General features: G+C 29.9%; 4 protein-coding genes across 4 annotated transcripts; 2 read left to right on the top strand and 2 right to left on the bottom strand.

Moving 5' to 3' along the window:
- Positions 1-108: 108 nt before the first annotated feature.
- LOC103572789 (methyltransferase N6AMT1) lies at positions 109-944 on the bottom strand. The gene has a single exon (XM_008551566.3). It carries the CDS (start codon positions 942-944, stop codon positions 303-305), a length of 642 nt encoding a protein of 213 aa, XP_008549788.1. The 3' UTR covers positions 109-302.
- A 14-nt stretch (positions 945-958) lies between these two features.
- LOC103572788 (SNAPIN protein homolog) lies at positions 959-1,661 on the bottom strand. Its single transcript, XM_008551564.3, has 2 exons — positions 1,407-1,661; positions 959-1,337 (listed from the first exon to the last, which is right to left on the bottom strand). Exons 1-2 carry the CDS (start codon positions 1,556-1,558, stop codon positions 959-961), a joined length of 531 nt encoding a protein of 176 aa, XP_008549786.1. The 5' UTR covers positions 1,559-1,661.
- A 202-nt stretch (positions 1,662-1,863) lies between these two features.
- On the top strand, positions 1,864-7,236 carry LOC103572790 (fatty acyl-CoA reductase wat). The gene is made up of 6 exons (XM_008551568.2): positions 1,864-1,951; positions 2,034-2,277; positions 5,142-5,455; positions 5,532-5,780; positions 5,861-6,006; positions 6,084-7,236. The coding sequence occupies exons 3-6, from the start codon at positions 5,153-5,155 to the stop codon at positions 6,985-6,987; spliced, it is 1,602 nt and encodes a 533-aa protein (XP_008549790.1). The 5' UTR covers positions 1,864-1,951; positions 2,034-2,277; positions 5,142-5,152; the 3' UTR covers positions 6,988-7,236.
- A 3,569-nt stretch (positions 7,237-10,805) lies between these two features.
- On the top strand, positions 10,806-15,597 carry LOC103572791 (fatty acyl-CoA reductase wat). Its single transcript, XM_008551569.2, has 8 exons — positions 10,806-11,310; positions 11,778-11,907; positions 12,081-12,220; positions 12,309-12,557; positions 13,390-13,535; positions 13,715-13,824; positions 14,550-15,249; positions 15,321-15,597. Exons 1-8 carry the CDS (start codon positions 11,272-11,274, stop codon positions 15,406-15,408), a joined length of 1,602 nt encoding a protein of 533 aa, XP_008549791.1. The 5' UTR covers positions 10,806-11,271; the 3' UTR covers positions 15,409-15,597.
- The last annotated feature ends 169 nt before the right edge of the window (positions 15,598-15,766 follow it).

The following is a 15,766-nucleotide window of genomic DNA, read 5'->3' as shown; positions in this document are numbered from 1 at the left end:
ACATGTACATGTTCCATTATTATTATAATTATTATTATTAATATTATTATTATTATTACAATATATATAATATATATATTGCCTAGTAAGATGAAAAATGTTTTCAATATCTACTTTATGGTGTCAATTTTTCAAAAATCACCAGAAAAAATGATTTTTAAAAATAAAACAAATAATTTAATTAATTGTTCATCATAAATGTCTACGTTGATATTTTTAGTGATATAGAAATTTTTTAACTACTGTTTTAATTAATAAAAATATTTTTTATGTACAATAAAATGTGTAAGATAATCAACAATTCAATTAATTAATTTAACAAATCGTAAAATGTGAAGATGCTCTCCGCGGACTTTTCTATCAGCAATGATGCCGCCACGCATATTTAATCCTTCAAAAAGTTTAATTATCTCCGGAATATTATTCTCCTTGACGGTGACACAATAAAATAAACCCCCGGGTGCCAACAGTTTTGGAACTGATGGAAACAGCTGATCCATTACTTCCCTTCCGTTAATGCCACCAGCCCAAGCACGAGTTATCAACTTGGGATCGGTTACTTCCCGTGTCTCGGTTGGCACGTATGGCGGATTAAATATGATTACATCAAACTGATTTCGCATGGTAACGGCACTTGCTAAGTCCATCTGTATTACATCTATATTGTTACTATTATTATTGATAAAACTAGTATTTTTGGTAGCTCTACAAGCTGAAGGATTTATATCAACAGCTAAAAAAAATCCAGGCCATTTATTTTTACAAGCTAATGCCAGTGAATTTATCACAACACCAGATCCACTTCCGATCTCCATTAAAATTGATGGTTTTAAATAATTTAAATCGGTTAAATCTGATTCTAGACTATCGATCAAAAGATATGAATCTTCTGAGGGTTCATAAACGTCATCAATATTATTTAGATCAGTAATCGCTGTCTCCATTATTTTATTTTTCTTTAATTATCAGCAGGTTTTAAATCTAGCTCCGGTTGTTCTGATCTTTCTACACCTGGATCTTGATCTGCTTGAGGTACTTGTTGATCTACTGACGGAACAACGTCTTTCTGATCATCCTGAGGATGACTTGAATAAATAGGACTGTGATCTAACAGAGCTTTTCTTTTTGCAGTATCTTTTTCAACCGCGTCGTGAACTTTATTTAATCTCTCTTGAGTAGTTTGCAAAATGTTACTTACAACAGTGACACGTTGCTTAGCATTTACCAGCTTCTTGACATAACTGTCCAACTCAAACGGACATTGCAGGTACTCGGAAATTTTCACCAACTCTTCAGTCAGTGACTCGATCTGCTGCTTCAATTCAATCTGACTTATTCTGTTAATTAAAATTAATTTTTAAAATGAATAATAAAAAATATAGTCGGTGATTAAAATTATTGGTTACCTCGTAGCACGAATCCTCTCATCCAGCTGATCAACTGTAGGCTTCAGAAGGCTCATGAGCCCTTCCGTCAAGGCATCTCTCGTTGGATTATCACAAAAATCTTCAGTTTTGTCGTCAATTGACGTATTGTCACTCGCCGTATCAATATCCATTTTATATTTATTTTTAAATACGTAAATAAACAACTAGACTATTTTATTATAATGAATTTTAAAAATCAATTTCCACTCCCATTTTTTTTTGTTTTTTTTTTAATAAAAAATATTTGTCTTTATCACCACCCGGTAATTCCAAGTTTCCTCATCTTCTTCCTGACCAGCCGCAGAACGTAGACTCGCCGCAGCCAGATGGCGCGAATTCAAAAATTCAAACTGAATGTACTTTCGCGGGATTTAAAAAATACCAGCAGGCGAAGGCAACTGGAGCTGGAGCTAGTATAGCTTCGAGGGGTCTAGCAGCCACATAAAGGAGAAGAAGTGAAATTTTAAAACACAACGTGATTGACCTCTTCGTCGTTCGTATCTCAACTCGACGTATCACCTACTGTATATATTTTATTATCTATTTTAGAAAGTAATCACTTGTTTTTGTCAACTCGATTTTCTTCATGTTTTTTTTTTCCTCTAGTTTCGTCTTAAAATTTAAAATTCGGATTTTTTCGGCTGCATGAGACTCCAAGTGGAACTTGATCCAATAGAATACAACCGTGGTTTATTTATAAATAAATATATATATATTTTAATTATATATTTGTTAGTTTATATACGAATAATAAAGACGTGAGTGACAAGAGACCTTGGAGAAAGTAAAGAAACTAAAGTGCACTCAGGCTTTAGTTTTTTTTTCTTTTTTGGCACGGTACGCAAATAAGGTGAGTGAAACCCAATTGTCTATTAAATGATTATTTATATATATTTTAATTATTTATTATATTTATATTCACAGACTCAATTTTATAAATTTTAAAATCCGGTAAATTATTGGCTCCGAAAGTCTGCAAGAAAAAATAAATTATAAATAATTACACGACTAAAAATATAATTTATTATATATACAAAATATTGATGGATTTAAAGATAGCTGTCAAATTTGACAGATAAATTAATAGATCATAGTCAACAAGTATAAATGATGAGTTTGAAATTTAAAAAAAAAAGTGGCCACTGTTATCACATAGTTAAATCTATTATACATATAATAGTATTCTTAAGAATACCTTGAATGAATTGCATTTATTTGGTAACTCGTTTAAATTTCTCGATGTATCTAGTGATATCTAATGTCCATTGCTTAACTTCTTACATATTTGTGTGCTTACACTGACTGCATTATTTATTAAGTTACAAAGCACATTAAATTATAAATTTTATCTTGTTGTTGTTATCTGCAAGCAACTTTTATATTTTTAATTTTTAAAAATATAATTTCAGTAATTACATTTTTGCGGGTAAAATAATTTGAGATTTCTTCGTCCTTGGACGGCTAAAGTTATTTTGCGTATAGAGAACCCGGGACTTACGACTTTGTTTAATTAACTGAACGACAAAGAGGTTTAAATGTGTATGAGTATATTTATTTAACACGCGAATAAGATGAGCGAAGAATTTGTTCCTTGAACACAGCACTAAGTAAATAGTGTTTCTTATAATTATTTAACAAATATATACTTTTTCTTACGCCACCGAAGGATAACTTAACTATAAATCATGACTACTTAATAAATTTGAAAATAAAATGTTTACTACTTTATTTATAAATATTAATAATTTAGCACTTTATTTTTTTTTTTTTTTTTTTTTTTTTCATAAATTTACTCAGAAGTAAAAAATATTTAGCAATAGGGCAAAATTTAAATTTTCAAAGAGTTTTTTATTTATCTAATATTCTTATTCTAAGAAATTAATAGATAATTAATGACAGAAAATAGTACAAGTTAAGATGATTAGTACAAATAACCACATAATTGCTTATTCTAAGAAATTAATGGATGATTAATGACAGCAAATAGTACAAATGAAGATGATTAGTACAAATAACCACATAATTGCATACTGTATTAGATTTGTTTTACTGATTATCATTTCCCTTATCCTTACATTCCGTAACGCCATTAGCTTTTTTTTTTTTTTTTTTTTTTAATATTTGACTGTCGTAAAAAAATATTTTGCAACCAGCAATAATACTCAAGTATCATTAAAAGTATATTTAAATAATAAATAAATAAATTTTATAAATATATATTGATCGATTTAATTTAAACTGAAGCTGTAATTAATTTTAAAAGTTAGTTTAAAGTTGCTCGAGCTTCCTGGGTTGCATAAACATTTACGTCTCATTAAAATTATTAATAAAAAAAAAAAAATATCTTATTACTGTGAACTAATTTTTTTATTACGTCAACGAGTCATTGACACTTGAATATTTATATTTATTTTTATTTTTCTATATATTTTATTTAATGTCGAGCTGGTGTATGATTAGACGGTTGAAGATGATCTTTAATGACTGGTTGTAAGAAATAAACCTGACTAAGAACTGAGCGCACATTACCCGTAATAACCAAACATTAAATTGGGTGTCCTTTGTTGGCCCCTTTTTAAAACGACTCTTTACTTACATTACCTGCTAGTTTGCGTAACTCGTTAGTTTCTTCCGTGTTCAAGTCGTAATGAATTAAAAGAGGGGGACTTTTACTCACTGTGACACTCTGGGATCAGTGAATGTAAACGTACGTGATTATTTGTTGCATCATTTTCTTACAATTATTTTTATATTTATAATATTTACATTCAAATCCTGGATGTTTATTAATACCAAAGGCATTACACTTTAATCTTAATACTTAAATAGCTTAATTAAGTCTAAGCTAAAAAATATTTTTTAAATTTACATGCATGCTTTCGTTCACACACTTATTATATTAAGCAAAGAGAAAGTACTGGCAATTTTATTTTATTATTATTTTTTTTTTTCTTAAATCATGTGCAAGTATTTATTATTTTTTAAATTTATCTTTTTGTAAATAATAATTTAAGAAAGATTGATAGTTTATAATGATAATTATATGTGTTGATACATGAGTACAAGTGTTACCGCATCGATGTTAAGTAGAGAAAGCCGCACAAATTATTTAAATTCCAATGCACCGGATTTTTTTTTTTATTTGTTTACTACATTTTTTAAACACGAGTCTTTTACTTGCCATTTATTTCAATTGTAATAAATAAATAATAAATATTATTAATAATAATAATAACGAAGACAATGGAGTAAAACTGAATCAAGTTCACTGTCAACTTTCACTAGATTTAAAACCGGTATTTAGATTTAACGGAGTTTAGGTCTGTTAAAGTTAAAAAATAAATTTTTTATTCGTCTTCAGTTTAAAAACAATAAATTCTGATTGATGTTCTGTAATTTAAATTTAAAAAACGTTTAAAAAAAAATTAGTGTTGTTTTTTTGTCGGAATTTATTATGGAAAGATCCAGGCTTTGACAAAAGATTGATTTTATTTTTCCGTTTACTGTGGGAATTTAAAATAATAAATATAAGTCATTGATATTTAAGATGTTACGCCCACAAACAATTTCATGATCAGGATATAGAAATATTCGCAATGGACTACGTGCGATGGAGACTAAAAAGCTTTTCCTTATACAAACAACAAATAAAACTTAATATTTATACAAATGTACAATACATTTATATCAATACAAGTGTCGTTTGCATTACAGATTTAGCTAAAATGGTCGAAGCGCTCCTGGAATCAGGAGGCCAAGAAGTCGCAGTCGCTGATAATGGATCACGTGCTGGTACACCGACAGAATGCTCACCGCAAATATCACAACTGGACATAAATTTAACTCCAACTCAGGAGTTTTATGCTGGACAAAGTATTTTTATTACCGGCGGCACCGGTTTCCTGGGCAAGTTGATTATTGAAAAATTATTGAGAAGCTGCTCCAGTCTCACGGTCATCTATCTCTTAGTCCGTCCCAAGAAGGGTAAAAATACTTACGAACGTGCCGAAGAACTTTTCGATGACCCGGTAATTCAAATTTACTCCACTACTCAAATAATTATTTTATGAATTAATAAATAAATAAATAAATAAAATTTTTAAGTTGTTCGAGAGATTAAAAGAAGAACAACCAAAATTTCGTCATAAAATAGTAGCGATGGAAGGAGACTGTAGTGCTCCGAACCTCGGAATGTCCGAGATTGATCGTAACACGCTGATAAATCATGTGTCAATAGTATTCCACATTGCGGCAACGTTGAGTTTCGATGAAAAAATAAAACTTGCCGTCTCAATTAATATTCAGAGCCTGCGGGACATGATTAGTCTCAGTAAAAAGATGTCTAAGCTCAAGGTAACCGTTTGTAATTAATAATCAATCACTGATCATTGCTTATTATTATTATTATTATTAATAATCTATTTATACTTTAGTCCTTTGTCCATGTGTCCACGGCGTATGCATACTGCACAGAAAAAATAATTGAAGAAAAATTATACACCCCTCCAATAGACGCAGACAAACTCGTTAGCTTGATGAATTGTGTCGATGATAAACTCGCCGAAGAATTGACTCCACAGTAAGTACTGTACTAATTAAACTTTGTTTTTTTTTTTTACACATGAAGATTAATTGATTGGCTTTTATTTTATCTAGTCTTTTAGGACAATGGCCAAATACGTACGCATACACAAAAGCAATTGCCGAGAGTGTGGTTGAAAAAGAAGCAGTAGGTTTGCCTATTGGAATATTCAGACCGGCGATTGTGATTTCAACATATCGAGAGCCCATAAAAGGATGGATAGATAACTTGTATGGACCAACGGGTGTTGCAGCTGGTGCAGGAACTGGTCTGTTACGTTCGCTTCACTGCGACGGATCTGTGCACGCAAATGTTGTTCCCGGAGATATGGTTGTCAACGCGTTAATAACATCAGCATGTGACGTCACTGAAGTACACAAACAACATAACTCTAAACTAGTACCTGTTTATAATTACGTGTCTCAGGACAACGCCATCACTTATGATCAGTTAAAAGACATGTCCGCTAAGTACGGTATTAATTATCCAACAGTACGGGCTATTTGGTACTACAGCTTCAGAAATAATAAACACAAGTTGATACACTTGTTCTACGTTTACTTCCTACACTTGCTACCAGCGCTGCTGATTGACGCAGCGACTCTTTGCATGGGCAAGCGCCCGCGTCTTCTCAAGATCTACAAAAAAATTCACCGATTTATGAACGTCCTTAATTATTTTTCAACCCAACAGTGGACTTTCACCAACAAGCGCATGAATTCGCTGGTCAACGGACTGGACCCGCGGGACAAGGAATTATTTTTCTGTGACATAAAAGAGCTTGTGTGGGATACGTATTTTAAAACTTATCTACAGGGAATAAGAGTTTATCTAATTAAAGATCCGCTTGACACGCTACCGCAGGCGAGGATCAAGTGGCAAAGAATGTACTGGATTCATCAGTTTGTTAAATTAGTTATTTCTTATTTAATAATTAAGTTACTGTGGAACTTGTTTTCGTTTATTATCAGGGTCTAAGTATTTTATTATTATTTAATTAGCTTGGGTTTAGTTAGAATAATTTTTATTTCGCTAATAATAAAAGAAAGTACGAGCAGAGAAATGACAATTGTAAAAAATGTAACAAAGAATAGAAGGCTGGCTCACTAAAAAATTTACGAGTATTTACGATCGTAATTGTTCTGTAATTATTTTACTGTAAATTATATCTATATTTTATGTTATTTCTCTATTTTTTGTATCATTTATTTTTAAGTTTTTTAATAACTCAGATCTTTTGTATATTTGTTTATTTATGTATTAAAAAAATATTAATTAAATATTTAATGTCTAAATACTGATGATTAGTTTTTAATTTTATAAATTATTTAAGCGATTGCTAAAATTATTTGCAACAGTAACTGACACGTAAGACATTTATTCGCGTGTTAATGATCGCGTGATTTAATATATCGCAATTCAAAAAAAAATACTAGTGTTAAATTGTCTCAATTTAAAGGAATAGAACTGAATATTAATAGAATTAAAAATAATATTGTAAGACTTTTATTTATTTTTTTTATATAATGCTGTTGAAATTATTTTGTAATTTTACTCATACATTTACGGAGAATACGAATCGCTAATTTTTTCTACGTCATGTTACTGTAAATAATGTAAATGGTAATTTTTTCAATGGCTTAGCGATAATTAAATTAAGTTTTTTTCTACAAACCAATTGACTGACCTTAAATTTTCGAAAAATTATTTATTTAATATTTAGTGATTCAAATATTTTTAAGTTTATCGTTGAGTTTAACAAAACTAACTTTTCCTAAGGCGGAAATAATTTTATCAGTTTTATGGAATCTAAGTTTTTTTTTTATTTGAAGAAACTGAGGAAATTTTTTTGATCTCCGACAAAAGGATCTCGCACTGAGTTGCCAGATGTCTTATCAGCTTGAAAACATCTCACAATTAATTTACTACAATTCGGAGAAATTTTTACTCAAATCCATAAATTTTTATTATCCAGATTTTATTACTATTATTTAATAAAAGAGAAAGATTGAAAACTAAAATACTCTGAAACGGTTATCCACCAAGCTAGATACCAATTTACCGATCTATCATCAGAATTCTATAGACCAACTGCCGTCTAAATAAATTTACACTTACAGGTCGGAGTAAAAATAAATATTACTATAGTACTTGCTGCTAACAAATAGGTTTTACAAAACAATTACTGTTGACAGATGAAAAAGAAATCAGAAATACGGTCGATTGACCCTGCGGGTCAAACCCGACCACTTGTCGCTATTTTTAAGCTCATGTACCCCAAGACTGAAAGTATTTGACTGAAGCCGTGATCTAGATCACCCTCAAAAAAATTTTATAGAAATTCCACAGCAAATTGGGACTTACTTCCATCTGTAAACAAATTTTTTTTTCATATTTTGATGAGGTAGCATTCTTCCGAAGGACTTCTGATATTCTCAAAGGCTAAAAATATTTAATAAAGGCCGTGGTTCTGACAGAATCACTTTTTAAGAAATTCTACAGCAATTCTATAGAGAAACGAGTCTTGATTTACTAAAATTGTGTTGATAATAACATCTCGAATTGTTCGGCAATCGTCGATCTTTATAGTGGGAAGTTAATAAATCAAAGCTTAATGGCTAGTTTTTAAATCGTAAAAAATTTCCAACATCCGAAAACAAAAATCCCGATTACTCAATAGAAAAAAATTCCTCGCGCCACCCATTGATTAAAATAAATAAGAATAAACATACGAGAATTATCACGAGTATTAGAAAAATCCGAGTGTGTGATAACTAAGCGACAAATTTAAACAAAACAGAGAAAGTTTTCCGTATCCTCATAAATATTATTGTAATTAAAATAAAAACTACGAAACTTATTGAAGATCTCAGTATATACTAATATGGTGTTACTTTAGTATTTCAATTTAAATTTCCAGATTTAGCTGGCTCATAATAATAAAATTATTTATATCTTTTTCTTAAATATTATTATGTCTCACGGGTTTTGAAATAGAGAAAGTAATAGAATTAATAGATATTTACCAAACTCAATACTAGTTTTTTATTATTCACAACAAATAAGTCAGCAATTTATGATCCGTAAAAATATGAATGAGTCCGAGTGAAAAAAGCAAGTCACCGACCACCTCCCGCTCGGTTTATTTTTTTAATCATTACTGTTATTATTTCACTAACAATAAACAAACTTACATAAAAAGAGCCAGATAAATACGCGCTTCATCATTCGGAGTTCTGGAGTTTTATAAAAAATGACTTCGCACTTGGAGTGAATACCATGGAGTTTTTTTCAATAGACTAATTTTGGAGTGACGTAGATTTTATCTGAATTTCATCAGGAATTTCAATTTTGAAATAAACTCCCCTCCGGAGTGAATTTCAGGATTGAATAAATAAAAATCATCTGGTTCCTATTCACTCCGGATTTGATCTGCAAATTTTTTACAGCGTAACAATAATTAGCTTATAAAATAACGTATAATGTAATGAAAAAAAAAAAAAAAAAAAAAAAAAAAAAAAAAAGAAATAAAAAGAAAATACATAAAGGAGAGTGAGAAGAGAGTTGGTGCGTTTCTTGCAGAGATCGTTTTAAACTTTCACATTGCGAAATAATATCCAAACATCTATGGATCCGCCTCTCTAGGCCATACTCTGTTGGTTATGCTGTTACATCAGTTAATGTCGCCTCGTCTTTACTTGTCTTTCTTCTCGACTCATATAATATTGTATAACATATTCACCATCGGCACATCAATAAATATATATTTATATTTGTGTGTATGTAAGGACTGAGCAGGGTTGTATTATTTTGTGTGTGTTATTACGCAATCTTTATAAATTTAGGCCACACGTTGTTATGTTGTTGAGTAGCAGCCCATAATGTTTCATGTCCAGCAAACGGACATCAATTCTTCATATATTATAAACTATTATATCAACAAATGTTATAATAATATTATTACAATAATGATAATAATCCAGGTGGTGCATGTAGAGGCTGGCATGCAAACTACGGTCTTGATATCGTTAAGGATAATAATGTCATCGTGATCTAACACGTGGCGTAAGTTTCTCATTGTCATTCAGGGTAAACTCTCTACTCAACACAAAAGACTACTCCACGCTGTCCAGATCTGCCCGACTGATGGATTGAGAAATTCCATTGATTAAAAAAAATTTTTTTTTCACGTTCAAGGTTCTTTTCTCTCACTTCTTTTATTTATTTACTTATTTTTTTTAAGCCACATAAACCGCCAGCTAAATATTTTTCAAATCAAAAATTACAATGACGTTAAAATCTTTAAATTATATTTGCTCAATAAAATACTTGGGTAAATATTTTTTAAAAGCTTTCAGACTTAAAAATTACGCAGTGACGTGTTTTATAATTAAATCAAATTATTTAAAAAATTAAAAATAATAAATTCATCAAGTAAATGTTTTTGTAAGTTTTTATGTAAATAATTGTGGGCAAATAACGTCAAGTAAAAATATTTAACTTGACTAATTGACTTGAGATAAAAATAAAAAAAAAAAAAAAATTGTTTTTATGACAAGGAGCCGGTATTCATGAGTTTCATAGAATATAATAAAGATATTGTGTGAGATTTAAATAATGTTTGGTCAAACAAGGGAGTGGACTCGTGGGTGTCCCGAGCAACTTCTTGAGAAGTTAACAAAGGTCTTGGTAATGCTCGATCGTCATCACCGAGATCATCATCGTCATCATCAGCGCAATGATTATCGTGGCAGTAATAATTGTGGTGGTAGCAGTATTTAAATGTTATTGATAGAGTAGTAATTCTGTCAAAGTCGACGAGTCAGGTGCAAGGAGAGTCCCAGTTATATTTGAGGTGAGTGTCGGGGGACACCTACTACTACTGCGGCGTTTACGTTCGAATTTTGAGTCGAGTCTTTGGATTCCCAGCAGTAGAATCGGGCACAGTGCTCGAACCAACTTCAACCTGGTACCAGCCTCTAATTCCCGTGCATGGCCCACGGCCTTTCATTCACTGTAATCATCAAACAAAAGTGCTTTTTGTAATATTCTTACGTATACAACCGATACTTTTTATTGAATAAATTATTTGAAAGGGAGAGTAAACTCTCTCTTGTGCCTCATAATCAACGAATGCTAATTTTTTAATATTTTTATTTTTAACCTCATGAAATTTAACATAAAAAATCATTACTTTTGTTAATTACTTGTGATTATTTTCCATTTTTTATCATTAAATTTGTGGTACAAGTGATTAGCATCATGCTGCTGGAAAATCAAGTCTCCAGATACGGGAACGAGGTTCGTATTTTCTTATCTATTATCTATTAAAATAATTACAAAATTACTATTAATTATTCATCAGTAATTATTAGTTAATAATTATTTCAAATATTTAATTATGACACTGTCGGCTAACAATAAATTTACTCACGTCGCACATTCCGATGCATCCGATTCAGTAATTGAGGTCATTTATTTATTTAATTTAATTTTAATTTTTTTTTTTTGTCTCTGTGTTACAAATCGAATGATTACTGGCTATTACTTTACATCTAAATAATAATTATAAGTAATTTGTGTATAAAAAAAAAAAAAAATAAAATAAAAAATACTAGACTGTTTAAATTCTTCCGCGTTTATAAAATAAGAGAAACTATACATATTATTTATGATACAAAGTAATAATTTAAATATAATATTAAATAATTATTTAGGTTGTTATGTAAATAATAATAATAATACTAATATATAATTATATTTTCTAGGGGATAGACGTTTATGAAAATGATATAAATGAAAATAATAACAATATTATGAATACAATAAATATGGAGCAAGTTATAACGAGGACTCCGATTCAAGATTTTTACGCCGGTCGAAATATCTTCATAACAGGTTATTGTTAGATAATACTAATAATCATTATGACAGGATAATAAAATAGATATTGTTGGCATTATGATGAGAAATCATTGAGTACTTTCACTACTCTATGGGTCCACAATATTCATGTGTAAATAAAAAAATATCTATATATATATATATATAAAATTAATATTATTTTTCAGGAGCCACTGGCTTTCTCGGCAAAACTATGATTGAGAAACTACTGAGAATTTGTCCGGAAGTATCAACAATTTATATATTGATTCGACCTAAAAAAAAAAGTAACATTATTGACAGAGTTGAAGACATATTTAATGAGCCCGTAAATATATAACAATAATAATAATAATAATAATCAAATACTTAATTTTTTAATAATATCATTACTCATGATTACTTATTAATTATAGATTTTTGAACAATTGAAAAATGATTCACCAAAATTACGTCATAAAATAGTCGCTATTCCAGGCGATTGTACATTTCCCGATTTAGGACTAACGTTAGAAGACCGAAAAAAAATAATTGATGAAGTTTCAGTCGTTTTTCACAATGCGGCGACTGTTAAATTTGATGAAAAACTTAAAGTCGCAACGACAATTAATGCTGGTGGTACTTTAGCTGTTATTAATCTGTGTAAAGAAATAAAAAATTTAAAGGTAACAGAATATAATAATTATATATTTATAATGTTGCATTACAAAAATATTTGAACGTAATAGCATTTCATAATCAACCCCCATTTATCGGGGTCACGTAGTGCCGAAATTTCTCTCATACTTACCAACCGATGACCGCATCAACTAAATACATATATAATTTCATCACCAATATAAAACGATACACGTTTTCATATACATGTGTATGGTTACAATGTATACGTAATGTAAAAGTGAGAGCTGTTAAAAAAAAGACAATGAAAAAATTATTTTATCCATTAAATTAATTGTTTAAATAAAAATATACATGTATATGAATAGAAACTTGCGTCAGGTATTTCTAACAGTTAAAGTCTTACTGAGAATAATTAAAAAGTAAAACAAAAAGTTACAAACAAGTTCCATGAATAAAAATTAATAGAAAAAATATTAAATAGTGAAGTGTAATGAAATATTTGCACAATCTTTAACCGTGACATGATATATTTGCCTTCACCTTGAAGCTTTATGGTAATTTCTTAAAAATAATCTAAGGTGCTAATTATTTGCATGAGTTTTAAATATTGTGCGTCATCCCTTGCGTACGTTTAAATATATGTGATACGTGGAGCATAGTAATTATTTTTTTGTTGTCGCCGCTTGAAACCGTGGCCCTGAAAAAATTACCTTTACCATTTATTAATATTTTTTTCACTAGTTATTTGCTCAACTACTCGGACGGGTTTGCAATTTTTTAACTAATTTCAATAGTCGCGATGTCAATACACTTTTAAAAAGTTACTCAATAATGAAGATCATTAAAACTTATAATTTTTAATTTTTTTTATTCAAGGCGATGATTCATGTGTCAACAGCCTATGCAAATTGCCATCTTGATACTATTGATGAACAATTCTATCCTCATCCTTTGAAGTATGATGATTTACGAGTTATCGTCAATAGTTTGCCAGATGAAACTGTCAATGCCATATTACCCAAGTAAATATTTTTTTTTTTTTAAATATTTATTTACATTAATAAAAAAGAAAAAAAAAGGGGGGGGGGGCAGAGTAAACAGCCTCTTAATTTTTTTTTTTGGCAAATTGGGCAGTATACAATTTTTTGTTTGTTAAATTTTTAATTAAAATAAAATTAATTAATATTTAAATTTATTTCAGACTTTTAGAAAAATGGCCTAATACTTACACATACACAAAAGCGCTTGCTGAAAATGTTGTCCGTGAAAAATCACAAGATTTGCCAATCGGAATATTTCGACCTGCAATAAGTAAGTGACTACCGATGTAAAAAAAAAACAATAACAATATTAACCTACTTCACAAAAAAAATAAATAACAAACCGTAAAACTTGACACAAAATTTCCAGTCATAAAATAACTCAATTAAAAATTAAAAAAAAATGTGTTTGGCCATAGCAATGTACCTAGTGTCCGGAATACTAACTCTAGCCTATCAAATAGTCTTAACTTTAGGACTCTTTGCCCTAAATATTATCGGAAAAGCGATACTTTTCGTCTTCGCCATTATGTACACAGTCTGTCAGCCCATCGGGTTCGTCATAAGCTCTGAGTCTTCTATATCCAGCCCCACCGAGACCATGTACCCCGAGTACGACATCGAAGAAAACCGTCCCCTAGAAGAAACTATCAGTATTATTTCCCTGGTAACAATTATTTCCAATGAAGAATTTATAACTCAAGAAATAATTACTACCATTGACTCACCGAGTCCTCAAAATTCTCTCAAGTCTCTGTCCGAGTCCTCGGAAATAAAACGTCAAGTTGTCAAAAGTATTTTAAGAGAACGTGGTACTCTTGATATGGTCAATAGATCCGTAGATATTCTTTTTCCAGAAACAGATGCTAGATAATTCATTATTTCGTAATGTAAATTCAAGTTTATTAAAAAAAACTATTTAAAAATTTCATGTCCTTTTTAATTAATCAATTTGTTTTTTTTTTAATTATAAATTATTATCTGATTAATTTTTAGTAATATCTTGCGCTGATGATCCATTGCCTGGATGGATTGACAATTACTATGGACCAATGGGTGTAGCAGCTGCAGCAGCTGTCGGATTTTTACGTAGCATTCGCATAAATCGTGATGTTTATGCCAACATGGTACCCGTTGATTACACAGTAAATGCAATCCTAGCAAGTGCTTGGGATGTAGCTACGCAACCAGACAAGCGTGGAGAGAATATGTTAATATACAATTACATATCAACAGTCGAAAATCCAATAACTTGGGGATTTTATATCGACAATTGTCTTACATATGGACGCGACTTTCCACTGAAACAATCGGTCTGGTATTTAACAATGAGCACTTATCAAAATAAAACGATAAACTTTTTTGCGAATATTATTTTACATCTGCTACCTGCACTACTGGTTGATATCGTCGCTGTCTGCACGGGACACAAACCACGAGTAGTAAAATCCATAAGCAAAATCAATCGATTTTTGAACGTCATTCAGCCATTTAGTTTGAAAAATTGGAATTTCAAAAATGATAATATTCAGCGTCTTTGGTTGCGTCTTGATTCAAAAGACAAATTGAGCTTGAAGTTTACTTTTGATAAATTTGACTGGAAGCATTACTTGAGAAATCACATGCTGGGAGTAAGATTATATTTGTTCAAAGAAGACATGAGCACGTTGGAGTCTGCTAGGAAAAGATTACAAAGGTTAATATTAATAATAATTATTACTATTACTGATGAATATTAGCCTCTAATTATTTGTTTTATATTTTAAGGCTGCGATGGATTCACGAGACAGTCAAAATAGCCGTGGGTTTTTTTGTCATCATGTTCATTTGGAAATTATTTAATATTATTTTTTAAATATCACGCAGTATAGCCTCGAAACAAAATATTTTGTACATAAATTTAATTTTATTAAGTATCGTAGATTAATTTTTTTTAAATATATTTTTGTAAAGGACTTTAATATTAGATAATAGTGGGTTTTTTAAAATTATTTTTTTAGTTTGTAGATTAATATTTAACAGCTATATCAATACTGTATACTTTTAATATTTTTCAATTAATATTTGTACTTAAATAAATATATTAAAATAAACTTTTGAATAATTTTCTACTTTAAAAAAAACATTAATATAAACATGCATATATGCGTTAATTGAAGTTATTTTTTCTTCAAAACTCCATTTCTCCGGTCTTTCTGTGATGAAATTTAAGT

This window comes from Microplitis demolitor, chromosome 6, assembly GCF_026212275.2.
Source record: "Microplitis demolitor isolate Queensland-Clemson2020A chromosome 6, iyMicDemo2.1a, whole genome shotgun sequence".
Lineage (NCBI taxonomy): Eukaryota > Metazoa > Arthropoda > Insecta > Hymenoptera > Braconidae > Microplitis > Microplitis demolitor.
This window is presented reverse-complemented; position numbering and strand designations above follow the sequence as displayed.